Below are 18,025 nucleotides of genomic sequence, written 5' to 3' on the forward strand. Positions count from 1 at the left end.
AGGTATGGCCTCACCGCTCTTTTGTACAATCCCATAATGATTTCCAAGGATGTGTTTTAGTCCTCTATCGATAGGTCTTGGGATGCTATTTGCCTTCCTTAACTACTCCCACAGCGGGAAACGCTGCTTTTAATATTCCATACGCTGACACCTCCAGTCTTTTCCCTCACCAGCATCTCTTGTCTGTGAAGGACCCCCCCATTTAGGGGTTAAAATCTTTATTATCAGTGAACTGGTACATTGGGGCTGGGGGGGGTGGGAGTGGGGGCTGCAGCCTGTGCCCACGGGCTGGGTCTTGCACCCAGCACCCACTGGCACCAGCCGCAGCAGCACAAGAGGGGTTTGATGTGACTGAGAGAGGGCAAAAGGTGCTGATCCTCAAATATATATTTTCGCTGATGGGACGAACCCGGGAGGGCTGGAGGGGCAGGACGCGCCTCCCCCCCTCCCGCCTCTCCGCGGTGGTTTCGCCCCGCCTCTCCCCCCCTCCCCAGCGCGGTGGTCCCGCCCAGCCGCCCGGCCGCACCCGCCCTCCTGGGCTGTACCAACTCCTCCATGCGGGGGGGGGGGGGTGGATGAAGAGGACGAGTGCCCGCGCTGAGTCGCTTCAGCGCACTGACGGCTCTCCCTGTTCCTATCAGAGGCTTTTGGATAACGGGAGCTTCCGGGAAGAGGCCCGGAGGGAGAGGGGAGCCGAGCGGCAGGGGGATGTCTCCCCCCTCCGCCGGGCGGTGGAGTGGCACGGCCCGGCCGAACCCGGAAGGTGGCGGCGCACATGGGAGCGGGGACCGGGATCGGGATCGGGATCGGGACCGGGGCGGGAGGAGCCGCCGGGGCGCTGGGCGCTGCCGTGGCCGCTCTGTACGCGGCCACACTGCCGCCCGCCCTGCCCGGCGGGGATGCGGGTAACGTACCCAGGGCGGCGGGACAGCCCCTGGGGCCGGGGCGGGCGGTCACCCCACGGGGAGGTGGCGCCCTGGGGACCCTGACCACGTAGGGGCTGCATCGCGGTCAGCCTTCGGGGGGCGAGGTGGGGGGGTTGAGCCTTTAGGGGTTGAACCATTACGGCTGGAGCATCGCTGTCACCCCATAGGGACGGGTGCGTCCTTGTCACCCCATAGGATTTCTGTCACCCCACAGAGACTGGTGCATCAGTGTCACCCCGTGGGGTTGCTGTCACCCCAGAGGCTTGCTGTCGCCCCATAGCGATGCTCATCCTACAGGCGCTGGTGCACTGTTGTCATCCAGTGGGGTAGCTGTCACCCCATAGAGATGCTCATCCTATGAGGGGTGCTGCATCGTTGTCACCCCATCAGGTTGGTGTCACTCCACAGGGATGCTCATCCTATAAGGGCTGGTGCATCCTTGTCACCCCGTAGGGTTGCTCTCACTCCCTTGGTGCTCGTGCATTGTTGTCACCCCATGGGGTTCTTCACTCCAGGGGGACTGGTGAGTTGTTGTCACCCTCAGAGGGTTGCTATCACCCCATAGAGTTGCTCATCCTATAGGGACTGGTGCATTGCTGTCACCCCTGTAGGGTCACTGTCACCTCAATAGGGTTACTCCCCCATAGGGTGTGGAACATCAGTGTCACCCCATAGGGATACTCATTCTATAGGGACTGGTGCATCACTGCCACTCCACAGGGTTGCTGTCACCCCGTAGGGTTGCAAACTCCAGAGGGGTTGGTGCAACTGCTGTCACCCCTGTAGGGTTGCTGTCACCAATTTCTGCTACCCTGTAGGGTTGTTGTCACCCCATAAGTTTGTTCTCACCCCATAGGTTGCTCACTCCAGGGGCTGGTGCACTGCTGTCACCCCATCGGGTTGCTGTCATCCCATAGGGGTGCTCATCCTGTTGGGGCTGGGATCATTGTCATGCCACAGAGTTGCTGTTATCCCATAGGGACTGTTGCATTGGTGTCACCCCATGGGGTGGCTGGCATTCCATAGGGTTGCTGTCACCCCATAGAGTTGCGCGCTCCAGAGGGGCTGGTGCATTGCTGTCACCTCCATAGGGTTGCTATCACCCCATAGGGTTTCTCCCCCATGGTGACTGGTGCATTGCTGTCACCCTATAGGATTGTTGTCACCCCATAGGGTTCCTTGCTCCAGAGGGGCTGGTGTGTTCTTGTCACACCTGCAGGGTTCCTGTCATCTCAAAAGGGGTTTCTCCCCCATAGGGGCTGGAGCATTGCTGTCACCCTCTTTGGATTCCTGTCATTCTATAGGGTTTCTAACTCCATAGTGTTGCTGTCATCCCATAGGGCTGCTCCCCCATAGCAGCTGCTGGGTCATTGTCACCCCATAGGGTTCCTCACTCCATAGGGTTGCCCATCCCATAAGTTCACACCCCCCACAGTCACTGGTGCAGTGCAGGCACTCTTTGGGTGCTCACCCCACTGGGGTTGGTGCATTTGAACCTCCCCATGGGGGCACTTGCCCCACAGCACCACCGACACCCTGTATTGGGGTGTTCACCCCCCGGGGCTGGGGCACTGCCCGGGGCTCCCCCCGTGCGGTCAGTGCTCCATGTCCCTCTGGGGCTGTGCCCTGGGGCCACCCCGTGCTGCCCTGACCCTCTCCAAGCAGTTTGCCTGTATTTGAGCTTTCCAGCAGAGGATTTGATCGGGTCCCCTGGCTGGTGACATCAGGAGCCAGATGTGCCGCCCTGCCAGATGTGCTGCCACTGCCCAGGCTGTCCCTTTCTCTGTCCTGTGCAGCCACAGCCAGTGCAGCAGTGAAACCTCTGGATCTGCCTGTCTGGAATTGCAGCTTCCACCATGTGGTGTTTTGTGTTTGGTGCTGCCAGTCCCACCCAGGAGGGACAGAATTCTCCTGTCTGGTCCTTCTGTGGTTTTACTGGTTTAGTCTGGCCTTGCTTAAAAAAATACCTTGCTTTGCAACGTTGAACAGCTGGGATTTGGGGATAGGAGGGCTTGGATCTTTTTAGGGAATGTGTTGGTAATTTTTTGTCCAGGATACTTTCTTTCTTTCGCATGCCAGAAGAGTGTTGGGTGGGTCTGTTTGACTCTGTGCCTCTTGGCCATCACTGGCTTCGAATCCAAGCTGTGCATGAAATTCCTTATAAATAAATGGGCTTTTAATGGATGCATGGATTTTATAGCCTCAATATGTGTGGAGAGAGAGAGAGATGCTGGCAAGGCTGGCCAGTAGCTTTTGCTTCTGCTCCCACGTTTCTGACAGGGCTGGTTTTGCTCTTTCTGGGTGTATCAGTTAATATGTGATGGTTGATATATTTGCAGTTATTCTCATTTTGTCCGTTAAAGCTCTTCCTGATGGAAAATACATGTCTGTGGATGTGCAGGGTCCCTGTTCTCTGTGCTGAGCAAAGCCTTGGAACCTGGTTTTTAATTGTCCTTCAGCTTGGGTTTTCCCTCCAGGGTGCAAATAACCATTACAAAGAGGGATGCAGGTTCTCCCAGTGAGGTGATGGATCGATGCTGGGATTTGTTTTTTGCTTGATGTGAATTATCCTGGTAAATACAGCGAGCAACCAAACAGCACATGGGTTGACCCCACTTTCCCTGGGTTATTGTGGTTATTTTATCCCATTTTGGAGGCAGGAGGGGGGTCGCTCTTTCCCTAGTTTCCAAAGGCTCTTCCTAGCACAGCACCTGTGTGTATATGTGTGTGCATCACTCCCCTGCCAGGAGGAGTCAGAGGTATCAAGGACACCAACTAGGTGTGTATCACGGAGAGATGCTCCAGGAGTGGCCTGGGGTCACTGGCTGCTTTAACAGGCTTCCAGAACCCACATTAGAGGGAATTATATTAAAAGAAATCTCTTGGGATGGTCTCCTCGCTCCCTGTCTGTCCTTATTTATATTTATTTTTTTGGCCTTTTCTCCTAAATCTGCTGCTTGTCCCTGCTGTACCCTCATGCCTGTCCCAGCCAGCAGCCTCCCCATCACTTAGGTGTTTTTTGGGGGTTATTCCCATGTTTCTCATGGCTTGAGCAGCCCATGGGATGCTTCAGCTGGAGTCCCCTGGAAAGTCTCTGCACAAGGGGATTAAGTTGCCCACGCCTGAGCACGGAACTCAAACTTGTGCCACCAGAAGCACTGAAGCTACTTGTGTGAGTAAAGACCAGCTTAAGGATTTGCTGGATCTGCTTTCAGGCAGGGAGCCTGGTATTTTCTTTTATTTTTTAAGCTATCTGTGTATTTTTTAATTGTTCCCAAAGTTTGCAGTAATCCAAAAGTGTCAAAGGCAATCGGTATTTCCACTGGCAGCTCTCTCGTGTTACTTACTGTTACAATAGAGAAATGAGGGAATGAATTATAATTCAGAAACATGCACAGATGTTAAAACAACTTAAAAAGGGTTCAAATAAAGTTAAGAGGAAAAGAACCCCAAACATTCCCTGTGGTGTTTCAAACATCAGCTCCAACCTTGCTGGGGATAAATTGGTTTTCAGGCAGCATTAGGCCTGTTGCCCGAACACCTTTATTAGGGAATCAGTCTGGACAGTCAGAAGGGTGTTTACATCAGGAATCATAGAGTATCCTGAGTTGGAAGGAACCCACAAGGATCATGGAGTCCAACTCCTGGCCCCGTGGAGTTGGAGGGAATAAACCCTTCAATTCGAGCTGGCCTCTGAAGATGCCTGAGGTCGTTCTCTCTCACGAGAAATACATTGAAATCAAGTTTGTGGGTGCTGCACTCTCCCTTTGTGTGTTTTGTTTTTTAATATTAGTATTCTTTACTCCTCTAGTCCATGGAGGCTGTAAGTGATGCCCAGGTATGTGGGTGGGAGATGGAGAATTAACCTGATCCAAAGTAGTCAGTTTTCCTTCTGGTTTTCCCAGTGGAATCCAACAGGCCTACAGCCCAGGAGCATTTTTTTGCAGGTCTTATTACTTTTATTTCCTTAATTCTTACAAGGCAAAGTTGTGCTGTTGTCTTTCAAAGCTTGGCAGTGGCAGCCACTAATATTTTATTTATATTATTTTTTTTCAGCTTTGTGGTTGGTTTGTGGCTGTATTGCTTTGGGGTTATTCTTGCCTGTGATATGAACCAATATCACAGTGATGTGCATGGATTTAATCTTAATCTTTAGTCCTTTTAGATGGACCTATTGCTGTATCCCAGGAGGACTTCAATGAAGGTGAAGCCATGCCTGGCTTGGGAACAGTGTCCCAACCAACAGCAGTAATGCCAACAGCATCTTCCTTTTAAAATGCACCATTTACTGAATTGTCAGCATTTAAAGGTGCCATTTGTAGAAATGTCCCCCTTTGCATTGCGTGTTAAAGACATAATTGTGCAGAAATTTAAAATATTCTTAATTTAGGATTTAAAGCCATCAGTGCCCTTGCTTTGTGTCTTTCCCATCTAACGATGGGACAAAGCTGCTGCGACCTTGGCACTTGCAAAATTAGCAGGACCAGTAAAACCAGGCTCTGCAAAATTGGATTATGAAATTTGAGGGAAAGGAGGAAAACCAGCGGTACTTTTTAAATTTTGTCCTCCCTTGGTTCATCCCTGGATGTGTTGTGCCTATTGAATGTATTTATTATACATCATTAGGGAGTGTTCTCTGCAAAGAGAGTGTTCTCTGTATCAAGCACTCTAAAAATGCCAGTTATTATTAATTATTATGCTAACGTGGGTCTTTTTGTGGCAGTTATTTGTCCTGGTGTAAAATACAAATGAAGTGCAAAATCTGAATGGGGTTTCTAATGGGATGCAGCATCCACTGACAGGTAAAAGAGTTACTTGCAAAGCAGAATTGCTTTAGCATCAGGGGAGAGCAGCATTCCCAAATATGGGGATGTAGATTTGCACGATTAGTGATTGTATTTTCCCTCTTTAAAACTATAAAGCTGTTTGTTTTGTTGTTTTTTTTTTTTAATGAGAAACGACTGGGTTGTCGAAGAGACAATGCAGCTTGAGTGTTGTAAACTGTAGTGCTTGAAAGTTATTGAGTCAGTTGGTTTTAAATTAAAAATACACACACACACACAAATGTCTGCATTTTGAGTATCTCAGGCCATTCTTTGCCCGAGCCTACCTATATTTTCACTTATCTGTTCATAAAAGTCTCGCGAAAACACACAAAAGATATTTTGTGCAATGACATCAGAGGGAGAAAATATTCTTAGAAAATTTCATGCTGTTAAATCTCCACAGATTTACAGTTTTATCCAGTCAAATTAATGCAAAACCCCAATGCAAGCATTTGGATTTTGAAAACTTTGGAGGAGTGTCATTTCCTAATAGTAATTATTGGTTTTACATTATTTTTTCACAGGGGAGCTGATCACAGCCGCATATGAGCTTGGAGTAAGTATTAGTTTTATTGTTTAATCAATGCTCTCATTAACAGTTTTAGGAATTAAGGAAGTTTAATTAAGCATGGAGTAAAGTAGATTAATTTATTTTCAAACCACAGTTTTTACTAACTTATAAGTACAGCACGCGACAATTTACTTCAAGTTTTAAATCCAATTAAACTAAATTATAAAGCAAAGGCTTTACTGTATATACAGTAGCTGGCTTATTATCAACCCAAATTTTGTATAAGCTGGGGAGAATAAAATAAATCGGGTTAACAATTTTAATAAGTTTTATTATTTAATAAACTTTATTATGGTGCATGATCCCTTTAGGCAAGACCTTAGGACTGTCAGCGCGGTGGTAATCCGATAGCAGTGTGGTCTTTCAACTTGCTAACCAATAAAATAGTTGAGGAGCTGCTTTTTAAAAAAAAAAAACAACAAAAAACAAAAACCAAAACAAAACAAAAACCAAAAAACAAACACAACAAAAAAAAACGCCTCCAAAAAAAACCAACAGCCTTTTGAATGACCCTAATATACTGTGAACCCAAACAAGGAGCCCTTTAAGGCACGCTAATGAAACGTGGCACCTCCTTTTTCTCGCCGCCTCGTTATTATGGGCGAGGCGTGGAGCCAAATCCACCGAGGGAAAGAAAAAAAATATTTGCGGACTTGAAACTGGTACCCAAAGGGTGGGTCGGGGGAGAGGTGCCGCTCGGAGACCCCCCTGGATCCCCGGGGGGGATCCCCCTGGATCCCGCGCTGCTCTGCTTTTGATCTGGTCGAATTCCAGCCCTTTTCCAACCCCCCCGGTGTCGGTCTGTCCGTAGGTCGCCCACCCTCCCGGCTACCCCCTGTTCACCCTGCTGGCCAAAGTGGCGATGGGGCTCCTGCCCGGCGGCTCCCCCGCCTCCCGAGTCAACCTCCTCTGCGGCTTCTTGGGAGCAGCTGCCGCCTCTTTGCTTTTTTACACGGTTTTCAGGTAAAGTCATCCGGGGGGTTTTGTTGTTTGTCGGCTCGGGACGTTTCCGAAGGCTCCCTCTGTTCCCCTCTGGCCTTCGGACTAGTGTTTCCCCCCCCCCCCTCCCCGTCCCTAATTAGTTCCTCTGATTAACCTAACAGCGATTTAATCTGAATTTGACCTTCTTTCTCACACAAAAGGTCCCCCCTTTATTTTTTCCCCCTTTCTTTTCTGTTAAATAATAATAATAGCAATAATAAAAAGTGCGCCCTTTCCCTTCCACAGACGTGACAGGTTGTTCAGGCTCATTATCACAAATCACCGCTCGGTTTAACTAACCAGAACTAATGAAGTTTGTCGTTCTCGAAAGATGCAGATGGTCTGTTTAAATTAACAGGATGAGCTTCACCTATCGGGAAACCGTGAACTTGGTTTAATTGCAGCTCCCGGCGGAGGCGGATGGGCAGTTGCCTGCCGGTGGTACCCAAGCACCAGGGAGAGCATCCCTGCCTTTCCCTGCTGGCTGCAGGCTCGGGAGATGCCCGAGTCCATCCCTTCTCCCCGGACCTCTAACCTTGGGAGGAAAGGGAACAATCGGGATGCGCACGTGGTCGGGGCTGGGGGGGAGGTGGGTTTGTTAACCCCGCTCGTCTTTGATGTGCAAGTTCTGGCTGCTCTTAACCTCAGCCTGACCCATATTTGAGAGGATTATCACAACCCGTATAAACAATTTCTGATGTTCTTTTGCAGGGAAAATAGGGCACGTTTGGAGGCTGCAAGTGATATCGGGGCGCTCCGGGATGAGGCGGGGGCGCTTCCTCGCCCAGATTATTTTGACAAAAGCCCTTTTCTCCCACCCGTCCCCAGAGCTGCGTCGCCCCTCAGGGAAACCTTCCCAGAGAGCGAGAGCAACCCAGAAATAAAAGCAGGAATAAATGGGGGGTGAGGGGCCAGATCCTGCACAGCCTGAGAGCCCTGAGCTCGCTTAAACTTTGGTCCATGGGGTCCAAAATCCCCAAAATCTGCTGCAGAGGAGTTGCTTTTTGTGCCTCACCTTTCACGTAGCATCAGCTCCAAAGTGCACCTACCGGAGTGTCTTAAGTAATTCCTAAATATTTCCGTAGGCATTTAAAGTGATTGCTTTTACTGGTGGGTAATACATGTAATTAAGTCAGCATTATTTAATTTAATATCCTGTATTTTGCAGCGTATTTGGGGAGCTGGAAGTGGCGCTGCCCTCCCGTGCACAGTGCCCGGCGCAGCGTCGGAGCACAACCCGATTGTGTTAAAAACTCCTGCGAGGAGTTGCTGAGGGTTTTTAATATTTGGTTTCTGATTTCTTTTTTAATGATGGTTATTCCCATTATTGCAGTTACTGTGAAGCTCTGCCCCAGTTTTTAGTTTGAACTGCAGCGAGACAGTTCCTTTCCTGCCCAGTTTGTTGCACGTGAAATGATGCGATCGTCGCTTTGCAGAAATGAGGATACGGGAGACCAATGACAGGCTAAATTTGGGAATTATTTTGGGAATTACTTTTGCACTTCTAAAGGTTTAATTTTTTGTTGTTGTTGTTGTTGTTTAATTGGATTTGGAAGACGGTGCTTCTGTCAAATTTAAAATTTAGCACGAAGGAATGGGAAACCTGGAACCAAGAGATGATAAAAACTATTAGGACCTATAGAAATTATTTCACAGATAGTGACAGGATGAATTATTCAACCTGGCAAGGATTGATTGTTTTTTTGAAAATAATTCTCAGGTCAATTTTATTTCCAAATTACAACATTACATTTTTCCTTTTAAACACCTTAAAGCTGCTTTATTTTTTACAACATTCACTTGACCAAAAAAAAAAAAATTACTTTTGTTGCCTTTTTATCTACTTTAAAAAGAAAAAAAAAACAACTAGCAAGTGTTCACTGCATGAAGCCATAACTCTCTGAAGGTGATGTGGTGTGTTTTTAACTGGGCTTGTTTATCCTCACGAATCCAAATGGGTCTATCAAATCCCCCCTCATTTTTGCCTCTAAATAAAATCAGCTGACGGGGTGACCCCTACGAGGCACCGGCGGGAAAAATCAGCACCTGCTCCTCGTGCTACACGAAACGTGGACGTTAATATGAAAATATGTAGATGTTAGGAGCACAAATAATTGATGAAGTACACATCCTTCGGGAGCAACACGGTTCAAGTGGCAAATCTCTCTCCTCAAACAATAGCCACCCTTCAGCGGGGAGGAAGCCATCTCTATGGAAATGGGGCCGACGCTGCCCTATTGATCGAGTGAAGAAGACATTATACAATGTCAGTTGGGTTGTTACAATTTCATTTGTCGTCTGACCTGAACTTAACCTCTAAAACCTTTCTTTTCTCCCCACCAACCGGGCAGGGTTGCTGTTTACCCTCGCCGGGTTTTTCCAGTGTCCCCGGACAGTAAATCTCTCCCCTTTTTTTTTTTTTTTTTGTTTTATTTCCCCATCGATTCTTTTTGTTCGAGTCGTTTCCCGAGTTTATTCCTCGGCGGGTCGGGATAATTTTGCTGCTTAAGGAGAGAGTCGCGGTTCCCTCCGTGGCCGGGTGGCGTTTGGGATGTTACGGCACGTGCGGGATTAGGATCGAATTTTTTCCTTAAACAGATTCCTCCTCTGCCAGGTGATGGCTGGCGGGATGCTCCGCATGTTTGCTTATTAATTTCATTATATTATAGTATATTATGTTACTCATTTAATTACATTTTTTTAAGCCTGGATTGTTCCTCTTAAAGCAAAATTACGTCGAACCACGTTGATGCAAAAAGCCCCTTTGTCAGTAATCCAGACTATTTCGGAGCGAGCCGTTCGCTCCTTTGAGTTAGTTCTCCAATACGGATTTTTCTTTTCCCCCCCCCACTTCACAGTTGTAATAAACCGCCTGTAATTATCGTAAAATGGCATTTACAAAGAGTTTTCTCGGACTGCTTGTAAGTGAGGCAAATAATTCATCTTTGCTTTGAAGGAGGGGGGAGCTGCTTTATGTTTTTAGGACGCAGCGAGCGCGGCTGTAGGATTGTTTCTTTAAACAACTATTTATTTTTTTTTTACTGTGGGAGGCAAAGCATAGCAAGTTTACAAAGTAAACCAATTATCTTCTTATAATATGATTGCCAGAGTGTCATTTTCTGCACAGGGGATGCATTCTTTGCATTCTCTTGCAAAGAGAAATAGGATGCTTTCCTCTAAGTGCTTTTTCTTTTCCAGTGTACACCTTTCATAGTTTGGCTGTTTTGAGGTATTTAAATATACAAAGCTGTTTTATTGCAGGGGCAGTAGCAGAGTAGGTGGTGTCATTGCACAGGTGCTTCTAGTAAGTTTTTGCCAGCTTTATTCTGTCTGAGTTGGACACAGGGTTTGAAAAAGGGGGGAAATGTTGCATTAAATTAAGCCTGTCACATTTCTTTATTATGCTGCTCTGGGTATTGTATTAACTTTTGGACTAATACATTATACATATATTTTTTTTTATATTTTTTTTATATATATATGTATATATATATATATATATATATATATATATTCTCTGCCCCCTAAACCTTCCAAACAACACGCTGTGGATGTATTTAAAAACTGGAGCCAGCTCTTCTCCCACTGCCAACAAAAAGCAGCGTTAGTCGTGTTGCATAGTGAAATAATCAAAATTATTTTATCATTTTGTTATCATCATAATGCTTTGGAAATGGCACTTGACCATCCTGATGGCACTGAGCTTTCTGGCTCCTGGGCTGTGTGTCCTGGAGCTCTCGTGGGAAGGTCCCTAGGAAGGACCAGGAGGATGGGTGACCTTCATGGCCATCCCAGAGGGACCTCATGGCTGATGCTCCCTTAAAACTAACTGGTGCTGGGAAAAGTTGTCTTCTACCTCTGCTGAGTGAGGAAATACTCCATATCCCTGGGATTCATGGGTTTACCAGAGCAGAAGTCATCCCTGAACAGTTTGACCCCTTTTTTTGTGGCCATGGTTAGGGGAAGATGGAGACTTGAGAGAGGAGCCAGTGCCTGCTCAGCTGGAGTGGGAAATTAAAAAAATGGGCTTTGAGGAAGGAGGAATCTCTTTGCAGGGCATATTTGGGTTTTTCCAGATTACAGATTATCATAGATTACCGCTGTTGTAGCACAGCAGGAGGATCTTGGGCATTTGGAAAACAGATGTGCTTAGTAATAAGTAGTTACAAACTTTTAGGAGGGAGAGAAGAAAGGAAGGTACTCGTGTACTAATTAGCTTTTAAAATATCTCCCCTGGCCTCTGGCTAATTGATCTTATGTATATTTTTATTTTCTTTCCCACTTGTCGCCATAATAAACCGGCGCTGAGTTTAGTCTGTTTGAAGACATTACCAAATCTGTTCATTTGCATTTGGCTCTAAAGTAGGCACACGAGGCTGCAGTAACTCTGCTTCGTTTTGAAGTGAGGGGAGGGGGGGAGGAAAAAGCAGGGCAAAAAAAAAAACTCTTTTTTTTTTTTTTTTTTTTAAAGACTGAAGAGTCTTTTCTGACAGCTAGTCAGAGTTAGAATTAGTTCAAGGAAATGTTAATAATGCACTGCCTGGCTTAATCCCTTTGATATCACCAGGTATCCTCCTGTTCATGGGTTAATTGCTTTAAAAGCGGAGGCAATATTCTGAGCGGTGGGCCGCTTCACCTTTTCACAGCTGTTACCATTGAGTGACAACTAAATCCCATGTGTAAGATGAGGAAGAGCTCAATCTCCAATTGGGAGAAAATTTATGTAAACCGCAATCCCTTCAGAATGTGCGGAAGTCACAGACTTTCTTGATTTACTCTGCTTTTCCCAGAAAGCTCCATTGTTCCCTTCCCTAAGTCCCATCAACCCTTTGTAGCAGAATATCACAGCGGCGGCAGATAGCTTGAAATATATAAATGCTATCATAGCTCTGATTAATAGCGGCGCTTATGAGTCAAGTCTGATAACGGAGCAGCTCTCCACTCAATTTCAGATACCGCTAATGGAATCTGTCTCCTGCAATTGTAATGTGAGAAGGGCTAATTTGCCATGGAGCTTGGAGCTGTCACCAGCCGGGGATTGGGGGGTCAGATGGGAGCTGCCAGGTTTTTGCCCTGCAGCTTGTATCTCTCGCTTTGAATAGCGCAGCCCCCTGCCTGCCAGGGAGCTGATAGGCCGCCGGGGGGTTTATGCCACTCGTACAATAGCGAAGGGCTGCATGGGCTGACTTGGTAATTGTGAAGCCAGCTCATTTTTATTTTATTTTATATTTTATTCTATTTTTTTTCCCCCCTCTCTCTCTCTCTCTCTCTCTTCTTTTTTTTTTTTTTTTTTTTCCCCTCTTCTTCTGCGGCTGCATAATTTCTAATAAGGGGTTTTAACAAAATGTCAGATTAGGAAAAGTTTCTGCAATTACCAAAAAAAAGGGAAAAAAACTTATAAAACATTTAAATAGCTCGAACCGGTTCCTACTGCGGGTTGGGGTTTTTTGACTGCTGGTTATTACAGGCACCCGGGATAAAGGTGTACCTATTTTCTAAGGATTGTGAGTCAAATAATGGGTTGAACTAATATACCCTTTCTGCTTGCAAAGACACCAGGAGAGAAGTTCTCATTTGTGATGGCTGGAAGCACAGTTTTTACAACTCAAGTGTGAGTGCAGGGGGATGTTTATTAAAGCGGCGCAGCCGTGTGTGCATTTTATCGGTCTGTCATGAGCTGTTCCACTCGCTGAACTGCTCTGGAATAGCTTGGCATGAAGGCATCGAATTTAATTACCAAACTTTCTTGGGAAGGCGCTGCTAGAGGCAGGCTCTGCTCCAGCATGGTGGTGGGCATCCAGGAGCGTGCAAGGTGTGAGGTTGGGATGTCCCGTTCCTTGCTCCCCTGACGAGTCCTCGCAGGGAGCTCTTCCCATCCCTGGTGTCCAGACCCACTGTGGACCCACCAAGGTCCTCACTGCCATCCAGGGCACCTCACTGCAGGGCCAGTTTGATCCTCCCAGTGAGAGGATCCAAGGTGACATGGCCCCAGGGCACGAGGGCTGGGGTGCAAGATGCCTCTTGCATGTGCTGGTGACATTCACAGTACCATATTTGCTAAGGGTACCAGCAGATACAGTGTTATCCTACAGAGGTGGTGTCCTTACTGGACACCTCCAGTCCAGGAGGACATACACAAGAGGGTGCAAGGACCAGCTCCCCTTTGCCAAAATCCTCACCAGCTCAGCACTCCTTAACCATCTCTTCAGCTTGTAGTGTTTGGGTGAAATAACTAAAAGAAAGAAAAGTCAGGAAGTGGTGGCAGTCCCTGGCTGGGTGTGGGGGAAGTGGTATCCCGTGTGTGTGGTGGGAGGTGAGGGTGCTGCCTGCTCACCCCCACCCCAAAAATCCCAGGAATCTGTGGGGATGCTGAAGTTGGGTGCTGAAGTCCCATTTGGCACGAAGGACATCAGTCAGTTATAACCAAAGTGCCTGTTTGTTGTTTTGGTTTTTTTTAATGGGGTTTTTTGCCTCTTTACTTGGTTTTTCTTCTCTCCTCGTGACCATGAAGACTCGACCAGGACAGATAAGCCAAGCCCTGCTCTCCTTCCTCCTCCTCCTCCAGCGCTGGGAGCGGAGGCTGCAGGCAGGGCTTAAGTGGCTATTCAGCTCCAGGTCCTTGAGGAAGAATAAAATCTGGTTTGCTATTCCCTGTAGTACCTGCACTGGCTCTTCAGTGCTGAGAGCAAGAGAAACTGCCTTTTGTCGTTGAGTGTTTGTGACTAAGAGGCAGGAAAACCCAGAGGGATTGGGTTTTTTGGGATAATTATTATTATTATTTCGGTCCTAAACTCATGTTTGGGTTTTTGTTTGCGTTTTATTTTTAAGTAATTCTTCTATTTCAGCACCAATGAAAATATACATTTAAAATTTGTCCGTGGGAAGCTTGGTTGTTGAGTCTTCTACATCCCATTCTTTTTAGCCTACGTTAAAAAAAATTGGTTTTTAAATTAATTTATTAACAAGTGGAACTTATTAGATTCAAAATGTTAAATCTTTAATGCACTTGAAATAAAAATGCATTCAAGGGATATGTCTTTGCTACTGCAAAGTGAAGTCACAACATTGCAGAGGCAGAAGTTGCTGATGATGTACCTGGAGCCTGTGGACGTGTACAGGGAACCACTGACATCAGGGTCATCATCTGCAGATGCAGGGAGAGACTGAAATTATAAAAAAACCCCATTAATTAGTTAATTAGTGTGGATTTTAAAATATAAGGAGAGTTTTTTCTTATTCCACTGCCTAAGAAAAAAAAAAAAAAAAAGATGGAAGGCTGAGATCTGCTGCCTGTAAAGTTTTGGAGGGAACAGAAGGCAGAAATAATCAGCTTATTTCACTAGGTACAGATAGGTGTTTGCAGTGTTAAATACATCAGCTTCAAATACAAACCATTCCAATTATCTTACTTTTCTTAATGAATCCAGTGCACCGAAGATTGCATTGGAGGAAAACATTTTAATTAAATTCCAATTCCCCCATCCATGTATGGCTTTATACCACTCATCTAATACGTTTTTTGCAAATTATGAAATATAAAATGTCTACCATTATTTTCTAAATAAAAAGTAAAAACACTGCTGGAGTTTTTTGTTAAATCCACGTAGATGTAACCTGTGCTCTTGGCTAACAGAAAGTTTTACCGAACTTAGAGGAAAGGCTAAATTTTAAATCACAAACTGACTTTTTAGTGGTTGGCAACAAATGAGAAGCTAAAAACTATAATGGTAAAAAAAAAACCCCACATTAAAATTTTGAATTTCATTTTCCCTAAATGTTCCTGCAAACTCTTTGATAAAAACCTGCAGGTGAAATAGTCCTGATTAAGGCAAATCTGTACTTCCTGTGTCCTTGGAACTGAGACCCAACCACACAGTCTTTCAGTTGCGTGCCTGAAAAGGAAAACAAAACAATTATTTTTTGGTTTTAGTCTTTTCCTTTTATGTTTAGGGATGCCATGGGAAAATATTTCTCACAAAGGACCATGTGCCCTCTCCTTTGCTGACTGTTTCTGTCCCTTCTGAGTGTGTTTACAGCTGATGGGAATTTCTGCCCACGTTCAGAAGTTGGTCGACTGATAGGAAGGGACCTTCTTCCGACCTGTCCTGTCTTGATAAAGTGCTCCACGTGCTTTGAGCAGGTCTTGCTCCAAACTAGTTATTTTGCAAAATCAGAAATACCACCTGTTCCCTTGGCTTTTCCTCCACATATGATAAAGAGGCCTGGAAGGTGTTTCAGTCTTTGAAGTGGGACAGGAGGTGGTAGCTGTAGTACCCCCGGGAGAAGCTTTGAAGACTTTCCCACTGCTGACTTGACTTCAGATCTTTTCTTCTTTCGTGACCTGACTTGTGTGTGCTGGGGCTGTTCCAACAGCAAGGTAGTGTTACTCTGAATGCTTTCTCCCAGGTGACTCAGCCTTCTTCTCCAGGAGATGGTCCTTGCCAAGCCCAAGCCTAGGATCCCCCCTCCACTGCACTGAACCTTACAGTGGGGTTTTGCCCATTTTTGCTCCTTCTTATAAAGTCTCTCTTCTTGAAGGAGTAGCTGCCAGGCAGCCTTATGCCTACAATGTGCTGACAGGTGAACACTGGATGGTTATTTCCACTGCCATGGCTTTGTTGTTGGCAACCCCTTCATCCTCTTGTTCCAGTCATCTGTTCTTTCTCAAACTGGCTCCAAAGACTGGGGGAAACAAGCTGGCTTTGGGGGAGCAGATAGTTACCCTCTCTGCTCCCTAGAATCAGTGGGATAAAGCCCTCCTAGATGTTCCTTTTACATGAGGCCAGTCGAGGATCTTGGGCCTTCGCCATATTTTTTGTGGCACCTCAACTCAGTTTGAAAAATGTGTTCAAAGACAAAAGCATGAGTAGAAGTTGAGTGAGGATAAGTCTCTGCTGCTCTCTGCTCCAGAACCCTGATGTGCTATCAAAAGGACAGACAGTGTTAAGCAAATAAAAGGTATTTTCAGGAAAAAACCCAACTATTTCCTTCTTCTGACCACGGTGCACCTGCAAGCCTCCAGCCAATGTAGATGGAAGAGTGTGGGTCTCCAGGCTGGGTGGCAGAGCCTGAAGGCTCTGTGATTCCTTCTTGTCCAGCAGGGCTTCACTGCAGGAAATATTTCCATTGTCATTGTGAGTTGTGGTGTTTGATTTCGGTAAGAATGTGACCACGTACCATGAGAAAACCCTTTCCTGCCTTCCACACAACAAATGGCGTGCTGGTCTTGTTCCCTCTCCATCTCGACACTGGTAGTTGGGTTGTTGAAGTCTTGCTGGAGTTATGGGAAGTCTCCTTTACCTCTTGTGTTAATCTTCTACAACATACTGTGTCTTAACCACAGAAGTGCTGCCTGTGCCTGTAATTGAAGCAGCCACCATCTTCTGGCTCCCGAATGTCCTGCTTCCATATGCGACGTGTCACCACCAGCATCTGCGATTGTAGATTGCACTGTCCTGCTTTGCAAAGCTTTTCATCCTTTTTGTAGAATCACAGAGTCACAGAATGGCTTGAGTTAGAAGGAACCTTAAAGATCATCTTGTTCCAACCCCCCTGCCATGGACAGGGACACCTTCCACTAGGCCAGGTTGCTCCAAGCCCCGTCCAACCTGATCTGGAACACTGCCAGGGATGAGGAAAAAAATTCTTGGTTTTAAGCTTCCTGACCTCAGTTCCAGAACTCTGCCCCATCCCTTTGCACTTTCAGTTCTTCCCATCTCTATTTTACTCACATTTTTATGCCTTTTCCAACGAGTTTTTGCATCTCACTCTGCCCTCCTTCACTATACACCCATCAGTGTCTTTCCCACCTTGAAGCTGTTCTTTGTTCTGCAGTGGTGTAGGTGGCTGACCTGTGTTGTCCATGCCTGAGATTTTTTGTCACCTCTTTGGGCAGTGTGTGCATTTGAGGTCATCACAGTGTCACTCAGTGCTGGAGACATCCAAGAGGCTGCCAGATGGCAGAGGCAGTGGTGCATGGAGGTCGAGCAAAATGAGCTGTATGACCATGTTACCCCATTCTCGAGGCAGGGTTGATTTAATTTGGCCCCACCATCATGCTGACAGTTGCATGGGATTCATTTCTACTTGTCCTTCTGGTGTCACTTGGTACTGTGAGCTGTTGCCTTGGGTGGACCTGATGGACATGGCATTTTTTTCTGCCATGTGGTCTTCATCCACCTTGGGAGATACCTGCTCTGGTTGCTTCCACTTCTGAGAGATTTTTTTCTGAATCAGCAAACTCACAAATGCGTAATTTGCTTTTCTGCTGACAGAACCTGCAGAAAACCTCTTGGTCTCCAGCTTCCACTTCCCAAAACTGTTATCTTGATGTTCTTCAGGAATGCAACACATTTCCATTTGTTTTTTTAACATCCAGTGTTCTTACAGGAGCTTAGTGCTCTGTGCATGCAATGGACTATCACAAAGTGAGCTTAACAGCCTGGCTTTCCCATGAGTTTCATAGGAAACTTGTTCAGCCTGGAGAAGAGAAGGCTCCAGGGAGACCTTAGAGCAGCTTCCAGTACTTAAAGGGGCTCCAGGGGAACTGGAGAGGGACTTTGGACAAGGACCTGGACGGACAGGAGAAAGGGAATGGCTTCCCACTGCCAGAGGGCAAGTTTAGGTGGGATATTGGGAAGAAATTGTTGGCTATGAGGGTGGTGAGGCCCTGGCACAGGTTGCCCAGAGAAACTGTGCCTGCCCCATCCCTGTAAGGGTTC

The 18,025-nt window shown here is 46.4% G+C and overlaps 1 protein-coding gene across 2 annotated transcripts in view; it reads left to right on the plus strand.

Annotated features, from left to right (window-relative positions):
• Positions 1 to 568: 568 nt before the first annotated feature.
• The window catches only part of TMEM260 (transmembrane protein 260), a 36,919-nt gene continuing 19,462 nt past the window's right edge, over positions 569 to 18,025 (plus strand). The window contains exons 1-3 of one of the 2 annotated variants that reach the window (XM_051768815.1): positions 569 to 763; positions 6,277 to 6,308; positions 7,135 to 7,286. In XM_051768815.1, the coding sequence (XP_051624775.1) occupies positions 709 to 763; positions 6,277 to 6,308; positions 7,135 to 7,286 (239 nt within the window). In that variant the 5' untranslated portion in view covers positions 569 to 708. Of the gene's footprint in view, positions 906 to 6,276; positions 6,309 to 7,134; positions 7,287 to 18,025 lie in introns of both variants that reach the window. The other variant, XM_051768814.1, reaches the window with a different exon arrangement.

Source organism: Manacus candei, unplaced genomic scaffold, assembly GCF_025592945.1.
Source record: "Manacus candei isolate 608988 ecotype Guabito, Panama unplaced genomic scaffold, ASM2559294v1 h1tg000097l, whole genome shotgun sequence".
Classification (NCBI taxonomy): domain Eukaryota; kingdom Metazoa; phylum Chordata; class Aves; order Passeriformes; family Pipridae; genus Manacus; species Manacus candei.